This window comes from Enhydra lutris, unplaced genomic scaffold, assembly GCF_002288905.1.
Source record: "Enhydra lutris kenyoni isolate GAN:26980312 unplaced genomic scaffold, ASM228890v2 scaffoldscaffold13, whole genome shotgun sequence".
NCBI lineage: Eukaryota > Metazoa > Chordata > Mammalia > Carnivora > Mustelidae > Enhydra > Enhydra lutris.
The window spans coordinates 32815028-32831571 of NW_019154097.1; the positions used below are offsets into that span (position 1 = coordinate 32815028).

At 55.6% G+C, this 16544-nt stretch overlaps 1 protein-coding gene across 1 annotated transcript; it reads left to right on the forward strand.

The window, feature by feature from the left end:
- Window positions 1-9773: 9773 nt before the first annotated feature.
- Window positions 9774-13335, forward strand: LOC111146419 (lipocalin 2). The gene is made up of 6 exons (XM_022501959.1): window positions 9774-9911; window positions 10677-10813; window positions 11999-12078; window positions 12202-12321; window positions 12559-12660; window positions 13313-13335. The coding sequence occupies exons 1-6, from the start codon at window positions 9774-9776 to the stop codon at window positions 13333-13335; spliced, it is 600 nt and encodes a 199-aa protein (XP_022357667.1).
- Window positions 13336-16544: the final 3209 nt, after the last annotated feature.

Below are 16544 nucleotides of genomic sequence, written 5' to 3' on the forward strand. Positions count from 1 at the left end.
TCCAGGAGAGCCGCGGAAACGCCGGACCACACCTGGTGCCTGAGATTCGGGCTCTTTCTGCCCTCCCGCGCCGCTGCACCGTTTCTTCTGTGTCCCGAACCATAAAATTTTCCATACACTCTAAGGGGCCTTAGAGACCACGTGTCTCAGATTTCAACCACGCGGAGGCGCTGGCTCGCCGACCAGTAGGGGTCCAGCAGCAGGATGGGCAGAGTGGAGCTGTCAGGCTGCCCCGCCCCTCTGCCGGGCTTGCGCCGTAGCTGAGGGCCCGGGTCCCCAGCACCTAGGCTTCGCGGCGGGCAGTCCCGGATGGCCCCTCCCGGAGGCCCGGAAAGGAGCGGGGCTCGGATAGTAGGCGGAGATCCAAAGACCGGTCAGGATGTGGGCAGGGAGGGGCGGAGTCTGACGGCGGGGCGGGGACAGAGCTGGGCTCGCGGGAGAGAGCGCGATAGCTGGGCTGCCGTGGGGACGGAGCTCCGGGCGTGGTGGGCGGAGCCTGACGGGGCGGGGCGGGGCTTGCGTCGGGCGGATCCCGCGTTGCGGTCGCATTCCTCTTCCAGGTTCCCTTCGGAGCTCCCCGCCGACTATCCGCCGCCTACACTTTCCGCCCGACGACGGTTTTCAGGGCGACGGTCGCCGCGGTCCACCGTCGCGCGGACATCGCAGCACCCGAGACCGCAAAGTCGGACCCTAACAGGGACCTGGGCATGCCGGTGGAGGCGGGCGCGGAAGGCAAGGACAACGGCTTCGGGGGAGCAGGTGGCCCCGGGGGTGGAAGAAGGGGGTGCTGCTGAAGCGACCTTTGCTTTTTCAGGGCTGCCCCCCTAGAAAGGGGAAGCGGGGCCGGGCTGGGGGCTTCGAACCCTCCCACCCCTCGCCCCCGGTAGTTTGCAGCTGCAGGTGACGGCCGGTGGTTCAGGGGGAGCACCTCCGAGTGGGTCCCTGGAAACCGCAACCGGAGAACTGCGGGCAACCGGCCCCGTTTTGCAGATGGGGAAACTGAGGCCGCTTCAGGATCACTCGCCCTTTTGGCATTTGCTCCAGCCACTTACTGCAGCCCCTGTGGAGACGGAGGCTCCTGAGGGGATGGGGCGGGTGGACCGTCTTAGCTCAGCAGGAGGGCCTGTCTGGGTGGGCGAAGCCGCCCTGCCCAGTCAGCATCTCCAGCCACCTTTGCCGGTGTGACCCGGAGCCTTGGCGAATGTGACCTGCTTACAGAGCAGCCTCTTGCCTGCCCAGCACTGCGGGGGAGGGTGGGGAGTGTAGGGAGGGATATGGACAGAGAACCATCAGCTCTTTTTCACCTTTTCCAGGCTGTTTCCATATCTGTAAAATAAGACTAATGATTAGTGTCTCCTGCATTGCGATGTGTCAGGATTTAATGGGAAAATGAATGAATGAAGAGAGGCTGGAGGCTAGAGAGGCTTGTACCCTAGAGACTCATATTTTTTGCACACCCGGCATCTGCTCCACCTCTGCCAAATAGAGAATGGAAACCCAGGGACCAGCACCTCCACCAAAATACTTGGCAGAATTTTCGTTTGGTCCTCTTGGTCAAGATTAGGCAGGATGTTAGGGCAGGCTCACTGCCCTTGACCCCTACACTGCTGCTTTCTTCATTCATTCATTACAGCCCCCTGTTTCTGGATAGCATTGAGCAAAGAGCCCTGCTTAATGCCCAGGGGACCTCAGCGTTTGGCTTTGATATTCCTTTTCTATCTTTGTTTCTATTTTCTTAATTTCTGCTCTCCACGTTCTCGTTCTGGTGGTGTTTTTTGTTTGTTTTTGTTTTTTGTGGGTTTTGTGGTTTTGTTTTGTTTTTTTTTTTTTTGCATTTATTTTATGGTTCCTTTTCTAAACCTTTACTCGGGACACTTCACTCATTCCTTTGCAGCCTTTTCCTGAGGCTTAAGACTACGCACGTGCCATGTTTGTTGTGACCCCAGCCAGCGATTCAAGCTCAGCTTCGTGCTACATCTGGCTGACAGAGGGAGCACTCTTCAAAACGTCCAGGCTGCTGTTCAGCCAGGATTGCTTTTTTTCTTTTTTTTTAAGACTTTATTTATTCATTTGAGAGAGAGGGAGAGCACAGAGGGAGAGAGAGAGGAAGAAGCAGACTTCCTAATGAGCAGAGAACCCAACGTGGGACTGGATCCCAGGACAATCCCAGGACCCCAGGACGCTGAGATCACGACCTGAGCCATCCAGGCACCTCACAAGATTGCTTTGTTTCTTTTTTACTACTTTTTTAAAATGTCTTAACGGTTAGTGTACTAATGTCTGATTTTCAAAGTGTATAAATTAAATGTGTACATTACTCTTCAAAAGCAAACAAAACAAATCTTGGTATAGCCCAGATTTTTTTCCTTTCTTGAAGACTGACAGCGTTCTAATTCCTGATTCATAATCTGACACAGTGCATTCGGTTTTCAACTTTCTATGAGAAGAAAATTATTCTCACGACTCACCAGTATTTTAATAGTAGAAGGCAAATATTCAAAACTAATGATTGGTCTTTCCATTCATTTTCTTCTCCTTTTTTTTTTTTTTTTTTTTTTTTTGTCTTGTCTTTGCCTCTTCTTATTGGACCTTTTAAATAAGTTGGGATTTGGGTGTGCCTGCGTGGCTCAGTGGGTTAAAGCCTCTGCCTTCCACTCAGGTCATAATCCCAGGGTCCTGGCTCTCTGCTGGGTGGGGAGCCTGCTACCTCCTCCCTCTCTGCCTGCCTCTCTGCCTACTTGTGATCTGTGTCTGTCAAATAAATAAATAAAATCTTTTTTAAAAAAATGAGTTGGGATTTGGACAGGAGGAGGTCATCCCAGATTATCCAGATGGACCGTGCGTGTCATCACAAGTGTGCTCCTTAGAGGCAAGTGAGATCACACACATAGAGAAGGGGATGTGAAGACAGGCAGGTTGGAGCAGAGGGGCCACAAGCCAACAAATGCCAGCAGCCAGCAAAAGCTGGAAAAGGCGAGAACAATCACCTAAAACATCTGGAGGGAGAGTGACCTTTCCCACACCTCGATTTTGGCACAGTGAACTTCTAATTTTTGACTTTGGGCCTTCAGAATGCGTTAATTTCAGCCAAAAAGTTTGTAGTGATTTGTTGCAGTAATTTGATGTTTTGGGAAATAGTCTATTCAGAAGATGCTAAAAGTAGGAAATTCACCGTTCAGAGAGGGTGCTCTGGAGAGAAGGTCAAGAGTGTGACTGATCAGGGGACCTAAGGATGTGGAGGATGAAGTGGGCCAAGACAGAGGTCTCCAGGGAGGTACGGAGGAGGCAGCCCAAGATGGTGAGATCCCGCAGTCTGGGAAGGTAGCTATCTCAGCCTGTAACAGAGAACCACAGACTAAATGGCTTATAAACAACAGAAATTTGTTTCTCATGCATCATAGGGAATACAGTCCATGATATAGCATGAGACAGAAGGAAGCTACACTTGGGGCAAAGCATAACCAGAAGCTGAGTCACTGTGTTGTACACCTGAAACTCATGTAACCTGGCGTATCAACTGTACTCAAATAGAAGAAGTTGTTTTAATTTATTTCTCACAGTTCTGGAGGCTGGGAAGTCCAAGGTCAAGGCGCTGGCAGGTTCAGTGTCTGGCGAGCGCCCGATTCCTGGCTCATAGGTGGCTGCTGTCTCGCCGTCCTCACATCGGGGAAGGGGTGGGAGGGGTCTCCGGGGTCTCTTATAAAGGCACTAATCCCATTCATGGGGGCTGCACTCTTATTATCTAATCACCTCCAAAAGATACCCCCCCCCCCGCAAATACTACTGCCCTGAGAATTAGCTTTCAACATAGGAGTCGGAGGGGGGCGGTATGACACAAGCCTTCAGTCCAGGACTTAGGGACCAAAAAACAAGGGAGAGAACAAGGAGCCATGGGACAGTCCAGTCCTGGCAGACCTGGCTGAGCAATTCGGGAGGGACACCTGTAGCTGCACTGACCTGGAGGGGAGGCCGGTGTCCACCCAAGACCTAAAGGACTCTGGGCACAGAGAGAGGTACCCAGACCTGTGCCCTGTGTCCTCTGGCCTCTGTAGAGGGCTTGGTGCACGCTCTCGGCATTTCCTCCACCCCCTCACCAGCCTCCTGGTCCCTCTCCCCACTCCCCATTGGTCCAAGTTGGCCCCTTCTCATGAAGCTGAACACACTCTCCCTTTGGGGCCTGACCTCGTCCTTTGCCTCTCATAGCCTGTCTCTTGACCCCCTCCCCCAGGGAAAGCCTCAGTCACAGACCATACCTCATGTGAAATAAGCACAGGGTGAGAGGAAGAGCCACTGTGACCCCAACCTTCCTCAACCTGGCATGAACGGGGAGGGGCAGAAGGGCTGGAGCCCTACACTTCCAGGAGGACCTCAAAGGAGCCTGAGTACCTCTCAGACATCTGTACTCTTTTCACCTTTCCAGAACCCATTCCCCTGCTCCCTGGGCTGGGCACTCTCCTGGTGGGTCCTGGGTTCTCAGAGTGCAAAAGAGAATCAGTCTTTTTTTTTTTTTTTTTTTTTTAAGATTTTTTATTTATTTAACAGAGAGAAAGAGAGATCACAAGCAGACAGAGAGAGAGGGGGAAGCAGGCTCCTCGCCGAGCAGAGAGCCTGGTACGGGGCTTGATCCCAGGACCCTGAGACCATGACCTAAGCTGATGGCAGAGGCTTAACCCACTGAGCCACCCAGGCCCCCCAAGGAGAATCAGTCTTTTGGGAGAGCCAGACTAGTCTTCTCACACAAGCTACCTTGGATGGTGTCCCTCAGAGGCCTAGCCAAGGGCCTGGCGGGCAGGGAGCATGGGGGTGCTTGACCAGGAGTGGTCAAGGTGGAGATGCTCTTTCCTGGGGTGCTCGGGGCTACAGCCCAGGCAGGAAGGGTGCACAGCTGGGAGGAGCCAGGTCTTGGCTAGCGCCAGGACCCTGCCAGGTAGAGGTGTCTCCTGCCCAGCCCCACAGGAGCCCAGTATCTACCCACTAACTGTCAGATGCCTGGTGCCCACGGCAGGCCCTGCCCAGAGCAGTGGCCTCCAGTCCCACTGAGGTCATCACGGACCTTCTAGCCTGCACGGGAGCCCAGGCTCCAGAGTGAGAGGCAGGGGCACCCAGCTAGGAGGCATGCTTGGGCCAGGTACCTGAGGACCAGACTGAGGAGGAAGCCCTGGGCCCAGATCTCATATGGCAAGGCCTGCTGCCCCCTGCCCAGTGGGCCCAAAGGACATTTGCAGAAGGAGGGACCCAGTGGATGCTTGTGGGAGGGATAGGGAGGGCTGCCTTTTAGAGGGTCCCAACCAGTTGGAAGGGGCAGGAACCAGGAGATCCTTGAGGCCCCCTCATAAGCCCTAGCACAACAGATGGGGCCTGGGGATTGGAAAGCTACTTCTGGAAACTAGAAACTCAAGCCAGGGCTCTGGAGGAGCAGGCCTTCCTCCTCCAGGGTGTTTGGACCACAATGGCCAAGGAAGGCTCATCTCTGGACACCAAGAGTTCCTGCGGCCGTGACTGGTCTCCTGGAGGCATTCCCCCAGCACTCAGGGGGATCATGGTGTGGACCTGCTATTTGGACTCTGGCCAACTCCAAGGGCTCCAGGGTGGATGGGACCCTGAAGGCCACAATGCTCACTCATTTGAGTCCATAACACATCACACAGAAGCCTTGGGGCCAAGTCCCTCCTGGGAGAAGCTGGGGCTGAGGCCTTCAAAGTCCTGCTCTGGACTTTTATTTGACACAAGGAGAGAGACAGAGAGGGAACACAAGCAAGGGGAGTGGGAGAGGGAAAAGCAGGCTTCCCACCGGGCAGGGAGCCCAGTATGGGGCTCGATCCCACAACCCCACGACCCTGGAATCATGACCTGAGCCAAAGGCAGATGCTTAACGACTGAGCCACCCAGGCGCCCCTATCCCCTTCACTCTTACCCTTCCCTTGGCTTCTGAGCTGAGCCACCAGAGGGGAGAGGTAGCTAGGCTAGGAAGGGCGGAAGAGGTGGCCATCACCAGTTGTCAGCTGAGGCCAAGCACACACAGAGATAACAATAGACAGATAAGGTCCAGACACGCCTAGAGCCAACACCCGTAGAAGACTGGGTTTGCTTAGAAGCTCCGAGTCGGCCTCAGGTAGAGACGGCGCCCCATGTGCGTGCCCAGCCTCTGTTAAACAACACAGATTGGGCTGAGTAATTTAAAACATCAAACTGGATTTATTGACAACTCATGAATCAGGCAGCACCCCATCTAGCAAAAAGAATGGAGCTTTGTTGGGGCGCCTGGGTGGCTCAGTGGGTTAAAGCCTCTGCCTTGGGCTCAGGTCATGGTCCCAGAGTCATGGGATCGAGCCCCACATCGAGCCCCCACATCGGGCTCTCTGCTCGGCAGGGAGCCTGCTTCTCCCTCTCCCACTCCCCCTGCTTGTGTTCCCTCTCTCGCTGTGTCTTTCTCTGTCAAATAAATAAATAATCTTAAAAAAAAAATGTTCGTGGTGGAAATTCCATGTGGACTGGTCAAAGGATACATGGGGGAAGGTGCGGTGCAGGGGGGTCAGGACCACAGTTGGGTTAGGCCATAGGTCTTGGCTTTGCTGATTTAGGGCCCTTAACATAAGTGAATCCATCTTGGGCCTGTGGTTTTCCTTTCAACACCTCACAGCATCTGCAATGCAGCTGTCTTTAGGGAGGGAAAAACTGGCAGGGGTGGGGTGGGCAAGGGTGGGCACCTCCTCACGGAGTCAGGATTCAACTAGGGGCCCCTGAGCCGGGCCTTCTACCTTCTTGCAACTGGCCCTAACCCCTCCCCACCTCATACCTTCATGAGCAGGGGTGTGAATTCATACCAAAGGAGCGTTGGCCATGCTACTTCATGACTTCTCAAGTCTAGAATATTCTGTCCAGCGATAGGCACTGCCTGTCAGTCTCCCTCTGATCCAGCAGTCACGGCAAACTCAAAGATAATCTTTTAAGGTCAAAGGGAGGAGCAGGGGTAGAGCTTCTAGGGCTGTGAGTGGGAATGACAGAGGTGAGAGGTGGCCCTTGGTGACTTCAGAGGGCACGTGGGCTTTGGTAGCAACATCATTTCCCCAAAGCTTTGCTCATCCTCACTTTCTGCTTTTTCATCATCCTGAGAGGCCTGAGTGGGCAGGGGGTTCGCTGGGGGCCTTTTTGGCATCAGGGAGGTAGAGGCTGCCCTGACCCCCCCATCTCAGGACCCCTTGAGTCCCTTCCCTCAGGGTCCACCACCCAAAGCCCAGACTAGGGGAGCGGGTTCCCCTGTAGCAGCTAGAAGAGCCAAGGAGGCCCCGGAAGTCATCTGAGCACTCAGTTCTGCCTCAGGCCAGGCGGCTCTTCTGGTGACTTCTAGGAGACACCACCCAGGGGCTAGGACCCTGCACTGCCTCCCGTGGACAACCAGGCCCCCATGAGGAATCTGCTTCCCTCCAGGACAAAGCTGGGATCAACCATGGCAGAAACAGTCCTGGGGGCCCAGGCTAGGCCCCTGGGCTCCACAGCCCAAGACTGTGGCCAGAGCCGGCAGATGGTATCGATGCTCTCTCAAGGATGAGACCGAGTCCTTGCACGCACTGTGACCCAAAGTACCTGGTGTCCAGAGCAGCAGGGTAGAGAGCCCCGCTTTGGGCCCAGCCCCCCAGCCTGCTTCACCCAGAGCAGGGCTATGTCCTTCATTGTCCCCCCACCGGGATGGAGCTGGGACTGCTGCCCCAGAGCCCTGCTTTGTCACGCTGTCTCATTTGCAGCAGCCAGGCCCAGCTTGAGGGTCTCTGTCCCCCAGGCCTACAGGAGGGGCCAAGTCCCTTAGGGATCAGCTGAGGTCCGGGGCCACCTCTGCCAGCTGGGGAGCAGCAGACTCACCATGAGAACACTGCCTAGTGGGCTTTCATTGGAGAAAGGGTATCTCACCCCAGGCCAGGCCCTGGTGTGGGGTCCCTGGGAGGGCCAGGATCTGGGTCCATGAGTGCAGGGTACATATTCTGTCCTTCCCTGCCAGGAAGGTCCACTTTCAGCTGCCTCCCCTTCCCTGGAGGGGAACCAGGAAGTAGTGATGGGGTTTTGGAATATAAGTGAGGTTCAGGGGGACCGACGACCAAGAAAGAATTCTTGAGGGCACCTGGGTTGTTCAGTCAGTTAAGCGTCTGCCTTGGGCTCAGGTCATGATCCCAGAATCCTGGAATCAAAGCCCACACTGGGCTCCCTGCTCAGCAGGGAGTCTCTTTCTCTTCCCCTCTCCTGGCTGGTGCTTTCTCTCTCTCTCTCTCTCTCTCTCTCTCTCTCGCTTGCTCATTCTCTTTCTCTCTCTCAAATAAATAAATAATTTTTTGAAAGAATTTTTGAGACGTCTTTGGTGCAAAATGATGTTTAATTAAAGCACAGGGTCAGAAGCCTTGGGCAGAAAAAGCTGCCACCCCAGGGTTGTGAGCGGTGACTAATTATATACTTGGGAGTTGTGCAGGGGTAAAGAGGAGGGAGATCTCAAATGGATTTTCCTAGTTAAAGAAGACTCACAAGATACTGCCTTTGTCGGGGCACCTGGGTGACTCAGTGGGTTAAAGCCTCTGCCTTCGGCTCAGGTCATGATCCCAGGGTCCTGGGATTGAGCCCCCAGTCGCATCGGGCTCTCTGCTCAGCAGGGAGCCTGCTTCCTTCTCTCTCTGCCTGCCTCTCTGCCTACTTGTGATCTCTGTCTCTGTCAAAAAATAAATAAATAAAATCTTTAAAAAAAAAAAAAAAAGATCCTGCCTTTGTCAAGTTAAGGTTGTTTTTCCCTCTAGCAAGACATTAATACAAGGGTAGTTGGGAGCGTCCTGGAGGAGCATATGCTCCGCCCGCTTCAAGCATCTGTCAATGGGCTGCAGCCTATAAGGACATTTTTTTTTTAAGATTTTACTTATTTATTTGAGAGAGAGAGAGAGCAAGAGAGAGCACAAGCAGGAGGAGCAACAGAGGGAGAGGGAGAAGCAGGCTCCTCGGTGAGCAGGGAGCCCCACCCCGCCAGGCTTCATCCAGGGTCTCCAAGATCCTGACCTGAGCCAAAGGCAGACGCTTAACCAACTGAGCCACCCAGGCGCCCCGGTTATAAGGAAATTTCATTGTATCTACATTTCATTCTGGAAGCTAGGTTGATAGAAATGCAGATTGCTAAAACTTTTGTAAACTGAGAGAGATTCACTTCTTGCAGGATTGTGATCTCTGTAAGTTAACTGTTTTTCCTTTCCTTAGCTTTGGGGCATCCAGGAGTGCCTGAGGAATGTCACATATATGGGGGGTGGGTTATGGGGTGTGAGCTTGCCTTCTGTTTTCCCTCATCAGTACCACAGTCTGTCGGCGTGAGGCACTGTCTGTCTTCAGCAGGTGCCGGAAAGGGCCTCTCCGCACTTACCCCACCCTGGACTTGAGCTGAGCAGAGGCTCCTAGAGGTCAGGGATGACAGCGTGTCCAGATAGGAGACGGTGGACCACACACAAAGGATTCCTTGTCCCTGGCAGAGATGTGGAGCTCTGGGGAATGCCCCTCCCCCCTCCCTGGCCGTCCTGCCCCTCACCTTGCATAATCCTGACCTGGGGGAAAGGGACGGAGAGCTTGCCCAATGTTTCAGCCTGAGCTGCTGGCAACTGCCTCACCCTTCCTGGATTTGGCAAAGGATAAATTCGCTCCACCCTGGCGTGAGCCACTGGTCAGGGGACCATAAATAGGGTCCCCGGGGCAGCCTTCTCACTAGCTTCTCCTCCTTAGCTGCTGTCCTGCACGCCAGTTTCCTAAGCCCTGAAGTCATGGCCCGAGGTATCCTGTGTCTGGGCATCGTCCTGCTGGGGGCCCTGCAGGCTCCGGCCCAGGACTTCCTCATAAGTCCGATCCCAGCCCCACTTCTGGACTCAATCCCCCTGCAGCCCGACTTCCAGGAGGACCAGGTAAGGCAGCTGCAGGAAGGCGCCTGGGGCAGAGAACAGAGTGTTCACTCTGTGAACAGAGTGAGGAGAGGCAGAGTCTTAGGGAGCGTGTCAGGGCCGGATGGGCTCAGGCTTCAGCTCAGCCCACCCTCAGGTCGCTTGATGGAAGGCACACCCCACACCCCCGTCCCCACCCCAACTTCGCTGTCAAGAGAGTCACTTGAGGGGCGCCTGGGTGGCTCAGTGGGTTAAAGCCTCTGCCTTCGGCTCGGGTCATGACCTCAGGGTCCTGGGATCGGGCCCCGCATCGGGCTCTCTGCTCTGCGAGGAGCCTGCTTCCCTCTCTCTCTGCCTGCCTCTCTGCCTACTTGTGATCTCACTCTGTCAAATAAATAAATAAAATCTTTAAAAATTAAAAAAAAAAGAAAGTCACTTGAGCGGAACTTGCCAGGTCCACGATCCCTTCCGTAATCCCCACAGTCCTTGCAAGGTGGGGACATCTTCAGGCCCTCTGCATGATAAGGAAACAGGAACAGGGACTTTAGCGGGCCACTTGCCAAGGGTCACCCTGTCCCTACCAGACTCAGGGCTCCCTCCTGGCTGGGGGCCCCCAACTTCTGTGGCTGCATCAACGCAGGCCTGTGTGGCCAGTCAGGGTCCCTGCTGCCCAGCTCCTGGCTCCCAGTCAGGCTGCCTAGAGGTACCTGCAAGAACAGAGCAGCGGGGGGGCCCTCCGGGGGTGGTTCCTGGGCTCTACATATCAACTGCCACCCCTCCCCGCCATAGTTCCAGGGAAAATGGTACGTCATAGGCATAGCAGGGAACTCGATTAATGCAACAAGAAGAGCCCGGTTCAAGATGTACACCACCACATACGAGTTGAAGGATGACCACAGCTACAATGTCACCTCCACCCTGATCCGGTGAGAGCCACCACCTCCTGGGTGGGGGGTGGGGGGTGCGGCAGGGACGCCCCGGGGGTCTGAGAGGCAGACTGATGTCAAAGCCCAGCGATGACTGAAGGTGAAAGGTGGACATTCATCCTACCGTTGGGTACCAGAACCCCCCGCATTCATCCCCTCCTTCATTCTCTAGATCAATATTTATCGGTCACTTCAGTGCAGACACACAGACAGTACTGGGGATGGATAGTACAGACAGCCCTAGGGAAATGGGACTGGAGAGAGCAGGGGCATCCTCGAGTGGGAGGAGGGTCACTCGATCCAGCCTGGAATCCCACCCAGGGCTACATCAAGGGCTTCCAGACAGGTGGTCTCTAGGCTGGGCCTCAAGGAAGTTCCAGCTCCTTCAGGAGATCATCACAGGGCTGCCCTGAGCTGAGGCTGATGAGCAGCCCGGAGAGGGGCGGTGGCCGAAAGGCAGGGTCCTCAGACACCAGTACCAAACGGATCTGGTGACAAGCAGGTATGGCTGCAGCAAGGAGAGGAATGAGGGAGGCTGGTCAGTCCCAGGTCGAAGATGACCAGGATGGGGGCAGATGAGGACCTACAGAAGGGAGCCAAGAATTACCCAGCTCCTGTGGGCTTCTGGCTCTGGAACTTGGGGGATGGGGCTGGAGCACTTGCGGTGAAGGGAACAGAAGAAGGGCAGGTTTGGGGAGATGAGCTCTGGGGTGCCAGGGTACCAGATGGGATGCCCGTGAGAGGGCAGGGTCGGCCCAAGAGCTAAGGGCATCCTCGGCATCAACAGATTGTAGCCTTTGGAGCGTGAATCCCCCAGGAGACTCTACAGCAGGAAGCTGTAAGATAAGAGGGATGCGTTCAGTGGGGAAGAGCCAGACCCACTGGAGCAGGGTAGGCCGTGGTCCTCCTGAGGCCAGGTGGGCTGTCACATTTTTTTAAAAATATTTTATTTATTAGAGAGAGAGAGAGCACATGTGTGCACACATGAGCAAGCAGGGGCGGGGACAGAGGGAGAGAGGATCTCAAGCAGCCTATGCCGAGCACAGAGCCGGACTGGGGGCTCCATCCCAGGATCCTGAGATCAGGACCTGAGCCAAAATCAAGAGTCAGATGCTTCATCGACTGAGCCCCGCGGGCGCCGCTGGACTGTCACCCTCTTACCCACCACCCATCTCGTTTCCACAGGAACGAGAGCTGTGACCACTGGATCAGAACTTTCGTCCCAAGTCTCCTGCCCGGCCAATTCACTTTGGGCGACATCAAGAGTGAGTCCTGAGCAGGGCGGGTCTCCACAGGGCACAGACGCCATCCTGCGGGGGCTGGGGAGGAAAAACCGTTCCCGGCCCCCGACCAGGGGGTGGGCTGACCCCCTCACGGCCACGCTGCAGGTCATGTCGGGGTGCAGAACTACACCGTGCGTGTCATGCTGACCAACTACAACCAGTTCGCCATGGTGTTCTTCAAGAAAGTTCACGACAACCACGAGTTCTTCAAGATCACCCTCTACGGTGGGTCCTCGCCCACTGCCCCTGGGACCGTGCTCCCGTTCATGCTGGGGGCGAAGACGCCCATCCCACCCAGGCCCCAAGGTCCCCTTTACTCTGAGCCCCTGGGAGGTGGGAGAGGGGTCTTCCCGCAGGTCTGTCCCTACCCCTCCCATGAGGAAGGGCTCTGAGGCCTCATTCACAAGTTCAAGACTATTTATGGAGCATTTGCCTGCCACTCACTGGCCATCTTGACCATAGGGAGGACCAAGCAGCTGAGCACCGATCTGAAGAAGTATTTCACCCGCTTTGCCAAATCCCTGGGCCTCACCAATAACCACATCATCTTCCCTATCCCCATTGGTAATTGTCAGCTACGGAGAGGAGAAGGGGACATGGGGGACTGTCCAGGTCTAATGTTGCCTCACAAGGGAAAGGGGAAGTGGGAAACTTGGGCCCCTGCTGCCATCACTGGAAACCCTGGGAGCCACTTTGGGTTCATGAAGACCCTGCCACGCCTAGGGGTCTGTGGGGCACCCAGAAGGGTGGGTCCCAAGGTCCAAGTTTCCCATCTCCTTGCCTGGCCACCTTCCCCTCTGCCCAGGTCTGCTTGTCCTGGGCTGGTTCCCCCTTGGCCCTGGGGCTTGCTCACCACTGACTTGGGAGGTGCTCAGGGGGCCTGGCCTGGACCAGCACCTTCCCAAGGCTGCAGGGCAGTCAGGACTCAGCAGAGAAACAGGCAGAAGGTCTGATGCCCAAGCAGGCATGTGGCTGGGCCTCAGTGGCCACCTCTGGAGAATGGGGGTCACCCAGGTCTGTTTGTGCTCTGGCTTCTCTCCCCATCCCCTGCCCCCATCATCCACCCCTCTGCTGTATCATCCTTGAAGGAACCCCCAGATCATCTGTGGCTGGGCCAAGCAGGGGCCCAGGGCATCCCAGGGGAAGTATAGGGGCCCTGAAGGTCAGGGATCCCCCCATACACCCCTGCCCATGCTGACCACTCTATCCCCCGCAGACGAGTGCATTGATGATGAGTGAACGAGCATGCGGTGAGTATGGCCCAGGAGGAAGGGGCTGATGAGAGCCAGAATGCAGCGGGAGAGGGTCCCAGGCTTGCCTTTGCCCCCCCTGCCCAGCACTGCTGCCCTCTTTGTTCCCCTGACTCTCTTTTTAGGTGCGTTCTGTCCCCACCCCATCACCCTCGTGCCGACCTCTGCCCAGGGCACCGTCTAGCTGTCCCCACCAACCTGGACACTGAGAGAGAGCCGGGAGACCCTTCTCACTGCACAGCCCACCAGCTGCTCCCCAGGCTGCCCTTCTGATGGAACCCCTCCTTGCTCGCTAAATAAACACATGACCCCAAGTCCCGAGTCTGTGCTCCTTGACCCCTGGGCCGTCTGAGAGGGAGAAGAGCAAAGGGTGGGCTCCTGTTAGCATCACTCCCAGGGACTTGGTCCCCAGAGAGAGCTGGGGGCTGCGGAAACAGAGTCCACCTCTGACCAAACACCTGCAGCTCCCAGCTCCGGGCCCAGCCCCAGCCCCAGCAGCAGCCCACACTGACCCCCGCCCCCCGCACACTGATGGGCACATCTCATACCCATGTTCAGCCACCTGCAGCAGGGTCCAGGAGCTGCGGGGGTTTGGGGGGACTGAGTCCTGTAGATCCTGGAAGACTGCAGCCAGGGTGAGGGGTGCACAGCGGATAGGGCAGAAGCGTGTCCAGCTTGAGGCCGTGCCAGGCACAAAGGGCCACTGGAGGTGGTCCCCTTTCCCTCTGCCAACCCCCCTGTGGGCCCACTGGTGGGTGGCAGTGTCCATGCTGACCCTATTCCCAGTGCTGTCCCTCCCCCACATCCCACCTCTGTGATAACCTTTGGATCACCAAGGTCAGGGCCAGGGGAGGCAAAGAGGAGAATATGCCGCCAGAAAACCAGATTCCAGAAGGCTTGAGGGCTCCGGGCCTGTACCCAGCACTTGGCTGGGCCTGTGTGGGGCCTGACCAGCCCCTGTCCACCCCTGTGTGTCTGCATCACACCACATCGTAAACTTGAACTCCCTCCCTGGCCTCTTCTGCCCTTGCAAGGTCAGAAGCCAGAGGCGGTGAGGTTCTGAAGAAACCCAGGTGTTCCAGCGACTTACACACTTACCCTTGGGCCGGGTGGGGGGTGGGGAGGGTGGGATAGTGGGGAGATACTGGAGCTCTGAGCAGTCCTAGACTCAGCCCCAAGGCAGCCAGACAGGCCTGAGACCCAGGCCCACCAGATAGGCTGCAGCCTTAGAAGCCTGGATCAGGGAGCGCTTGGATGGCTCCGTTGGCTAAGTGTCTGCCTTCTACTTAGGTCATGATCTCAGATTCCTGGGATCAAGCCCTTAATAAAGCCCAGCACAGAGCCCCATGGGGCTCTCTGCTCAGCAGGGTGTCTGCTTCTCCCTCTCCCTCTGTGTTCTCTCTCTCTCTCTCATTCTCAAAACAAAACAAAGCAAACAAACAAACAAAAAAACAGTGGTCTGGGGCAGGTTCCAGGAAGAGACCAGCGGGCAACGGAAACCGACCGCTTCTTTGCTTTGGCCCAAGCCATGCAGCCTCCTGGCACCACATGGGCCTGCTGGGTCTTCCAGGATCACACTCAGGCCACAAATGGGCTTTGTGTTTCTTCCCGGGGTCACTGGGTTTTTATCAGTTTCCTATTGCTGCTATAATAGATTATCACACAGTGGCATCTTTTTTTTTTTTTAAATATTTTATTTATTTATTTGACAGAGATCACAAGTAGGCAGAGAGGCAGGCAGAGAGAGAGAGGAGGAAGCAGGCTCCCTGCGGAGCAGAGAGCCCCATGCGGGGCTCGATCCCAGGACCCTGGGATCATGACCTGAGCCAAAGGCAGAGGTTTTAACCCACTGAGCCACCCAGGCGCCCCCACACACTGGCGTCTTAAGACAATATACACTTATTTTCTTACAGTTCTGGAGGCCAAAATTCTGAAATCATTTTCACTAGCTAAAATCAAAGGGTCAGCAGGGCTGTGCTTCCTCCAGAGGCTCTTGGGGGAGAGTCCCCGTCTTTGCCTTGGGGTTCTTTCTTCCTTCTTTAAGATAGCAGTGCGGCATCTCCGAATCTCTCTCTTTGCTGAGGTCCTCACATGGCCTTCTTTCTTGTTTGCCGTCAAATTTCCCTTGGCATCCGTCTCTCTAGGGACACTTATGATTACATCCCAGAATACTTCCTGTAATCACATCAGCTCCCGCCCTTTTTTCAAGTAAGGTATTGTTCTTAGGTTCCAAGGATTACGATCCAGATATCTTTGGGGGCAGACCACTACACTGAGTCCAAAGAGGGAACCATGGCAGGGCTAATGAGACGGGGACACAGAGGGGAACAAGGACTGCAGAGGCAGGGCAGCACCAGAGCACATCCCTTTCCCTCATCCGGGCTGGATGGGGTAGGTCGCTGTTTTGTCCTGTGGTCTGGTTTACGGACCTTGACCATGGCAGTGAGGTGGGCGGAGGGAGAGGCCTTCCCTGGGACCCCAGCACTGCACCAAACTCCAGCGTGCCTGGGGCACCTGCTGTGACTGACCGTGAGGTATGCAGATCTGTGCGGATCTATGCGAGCCGAGGTTTGTTTCTGAGAAACTACGTGACTTTCTGAGGGTTTGTCTGATCCTTCCCCTGTGCCCTGGAGTCTGCGTGTTTCTCCCGTGGTCTAGACATCGAGTCAGGTCCCATTGATCTCATGTGTGATTTCACATTTAAGAGGAAAACACGTGTCTGTATTTTTGTTTGGGTGTCTCGTCCCTACAGGGATAAATGTGTTTGGATTACATCGGCACATCCACACCCGTGACCTGTGTTTCTGTCCTGTCTCTGCAGACCTGTGTGCCATGCTCGGTACAGGTGTTTCTATGCCAGTCAGGGCTCATGGGGCTTTGCTTTCTTGGTTGGTGAAATGCCAGGTGGTCCTAAGGAGGGCCTCTAAGCCACCTGCCGAAGGCAGATGCCCAGGCCTCTTGCTTTCTCAGCCCTGCTTACCGGTTCAAGGCAGTCCTCACCTCCATTCCACCTGGGTCTGGGAGAAGGCGAGGCTGCCAGTGTGCAAGTCAGTGGAGGCACGAAAGATAGGCTGTAGACTCCATCTTCCTCAGGGGGATATGGTGGGACATACCCAGGTCTGACGGCTATCCCAAGGATGTCCTGCCCACAGAAAGCACGAGCATGAGACGAGCACCGGGCAGCTACAGGGACGGGAC

Excerpts from the sequence above, each read along its gene's own strand:
- LOC111146419 (XM_022501959.1), top strand. The coding sequence starts at position 9,774 with ATGGCCCGAGGTATCCTGTGTCTGGGCATCGTCCTGCTGGGGGCCCTG. Across the intron at positions 9,912-10,676 it reads CCGACTTCCAGGAGGACCAG|TTCCAGGGAAAATGGTACGT; the intron begins GTAAGGCAGCTG and ends TCCCCGCCATAG. Across the intron at positions 12,079-12,201 it reads CACTTTGGGCGACATCAAGA|GTCATGTCGGGGTGCAGAAC; the intron begins GTGAGTCCTGAG and ends GCCACGCTGCAG.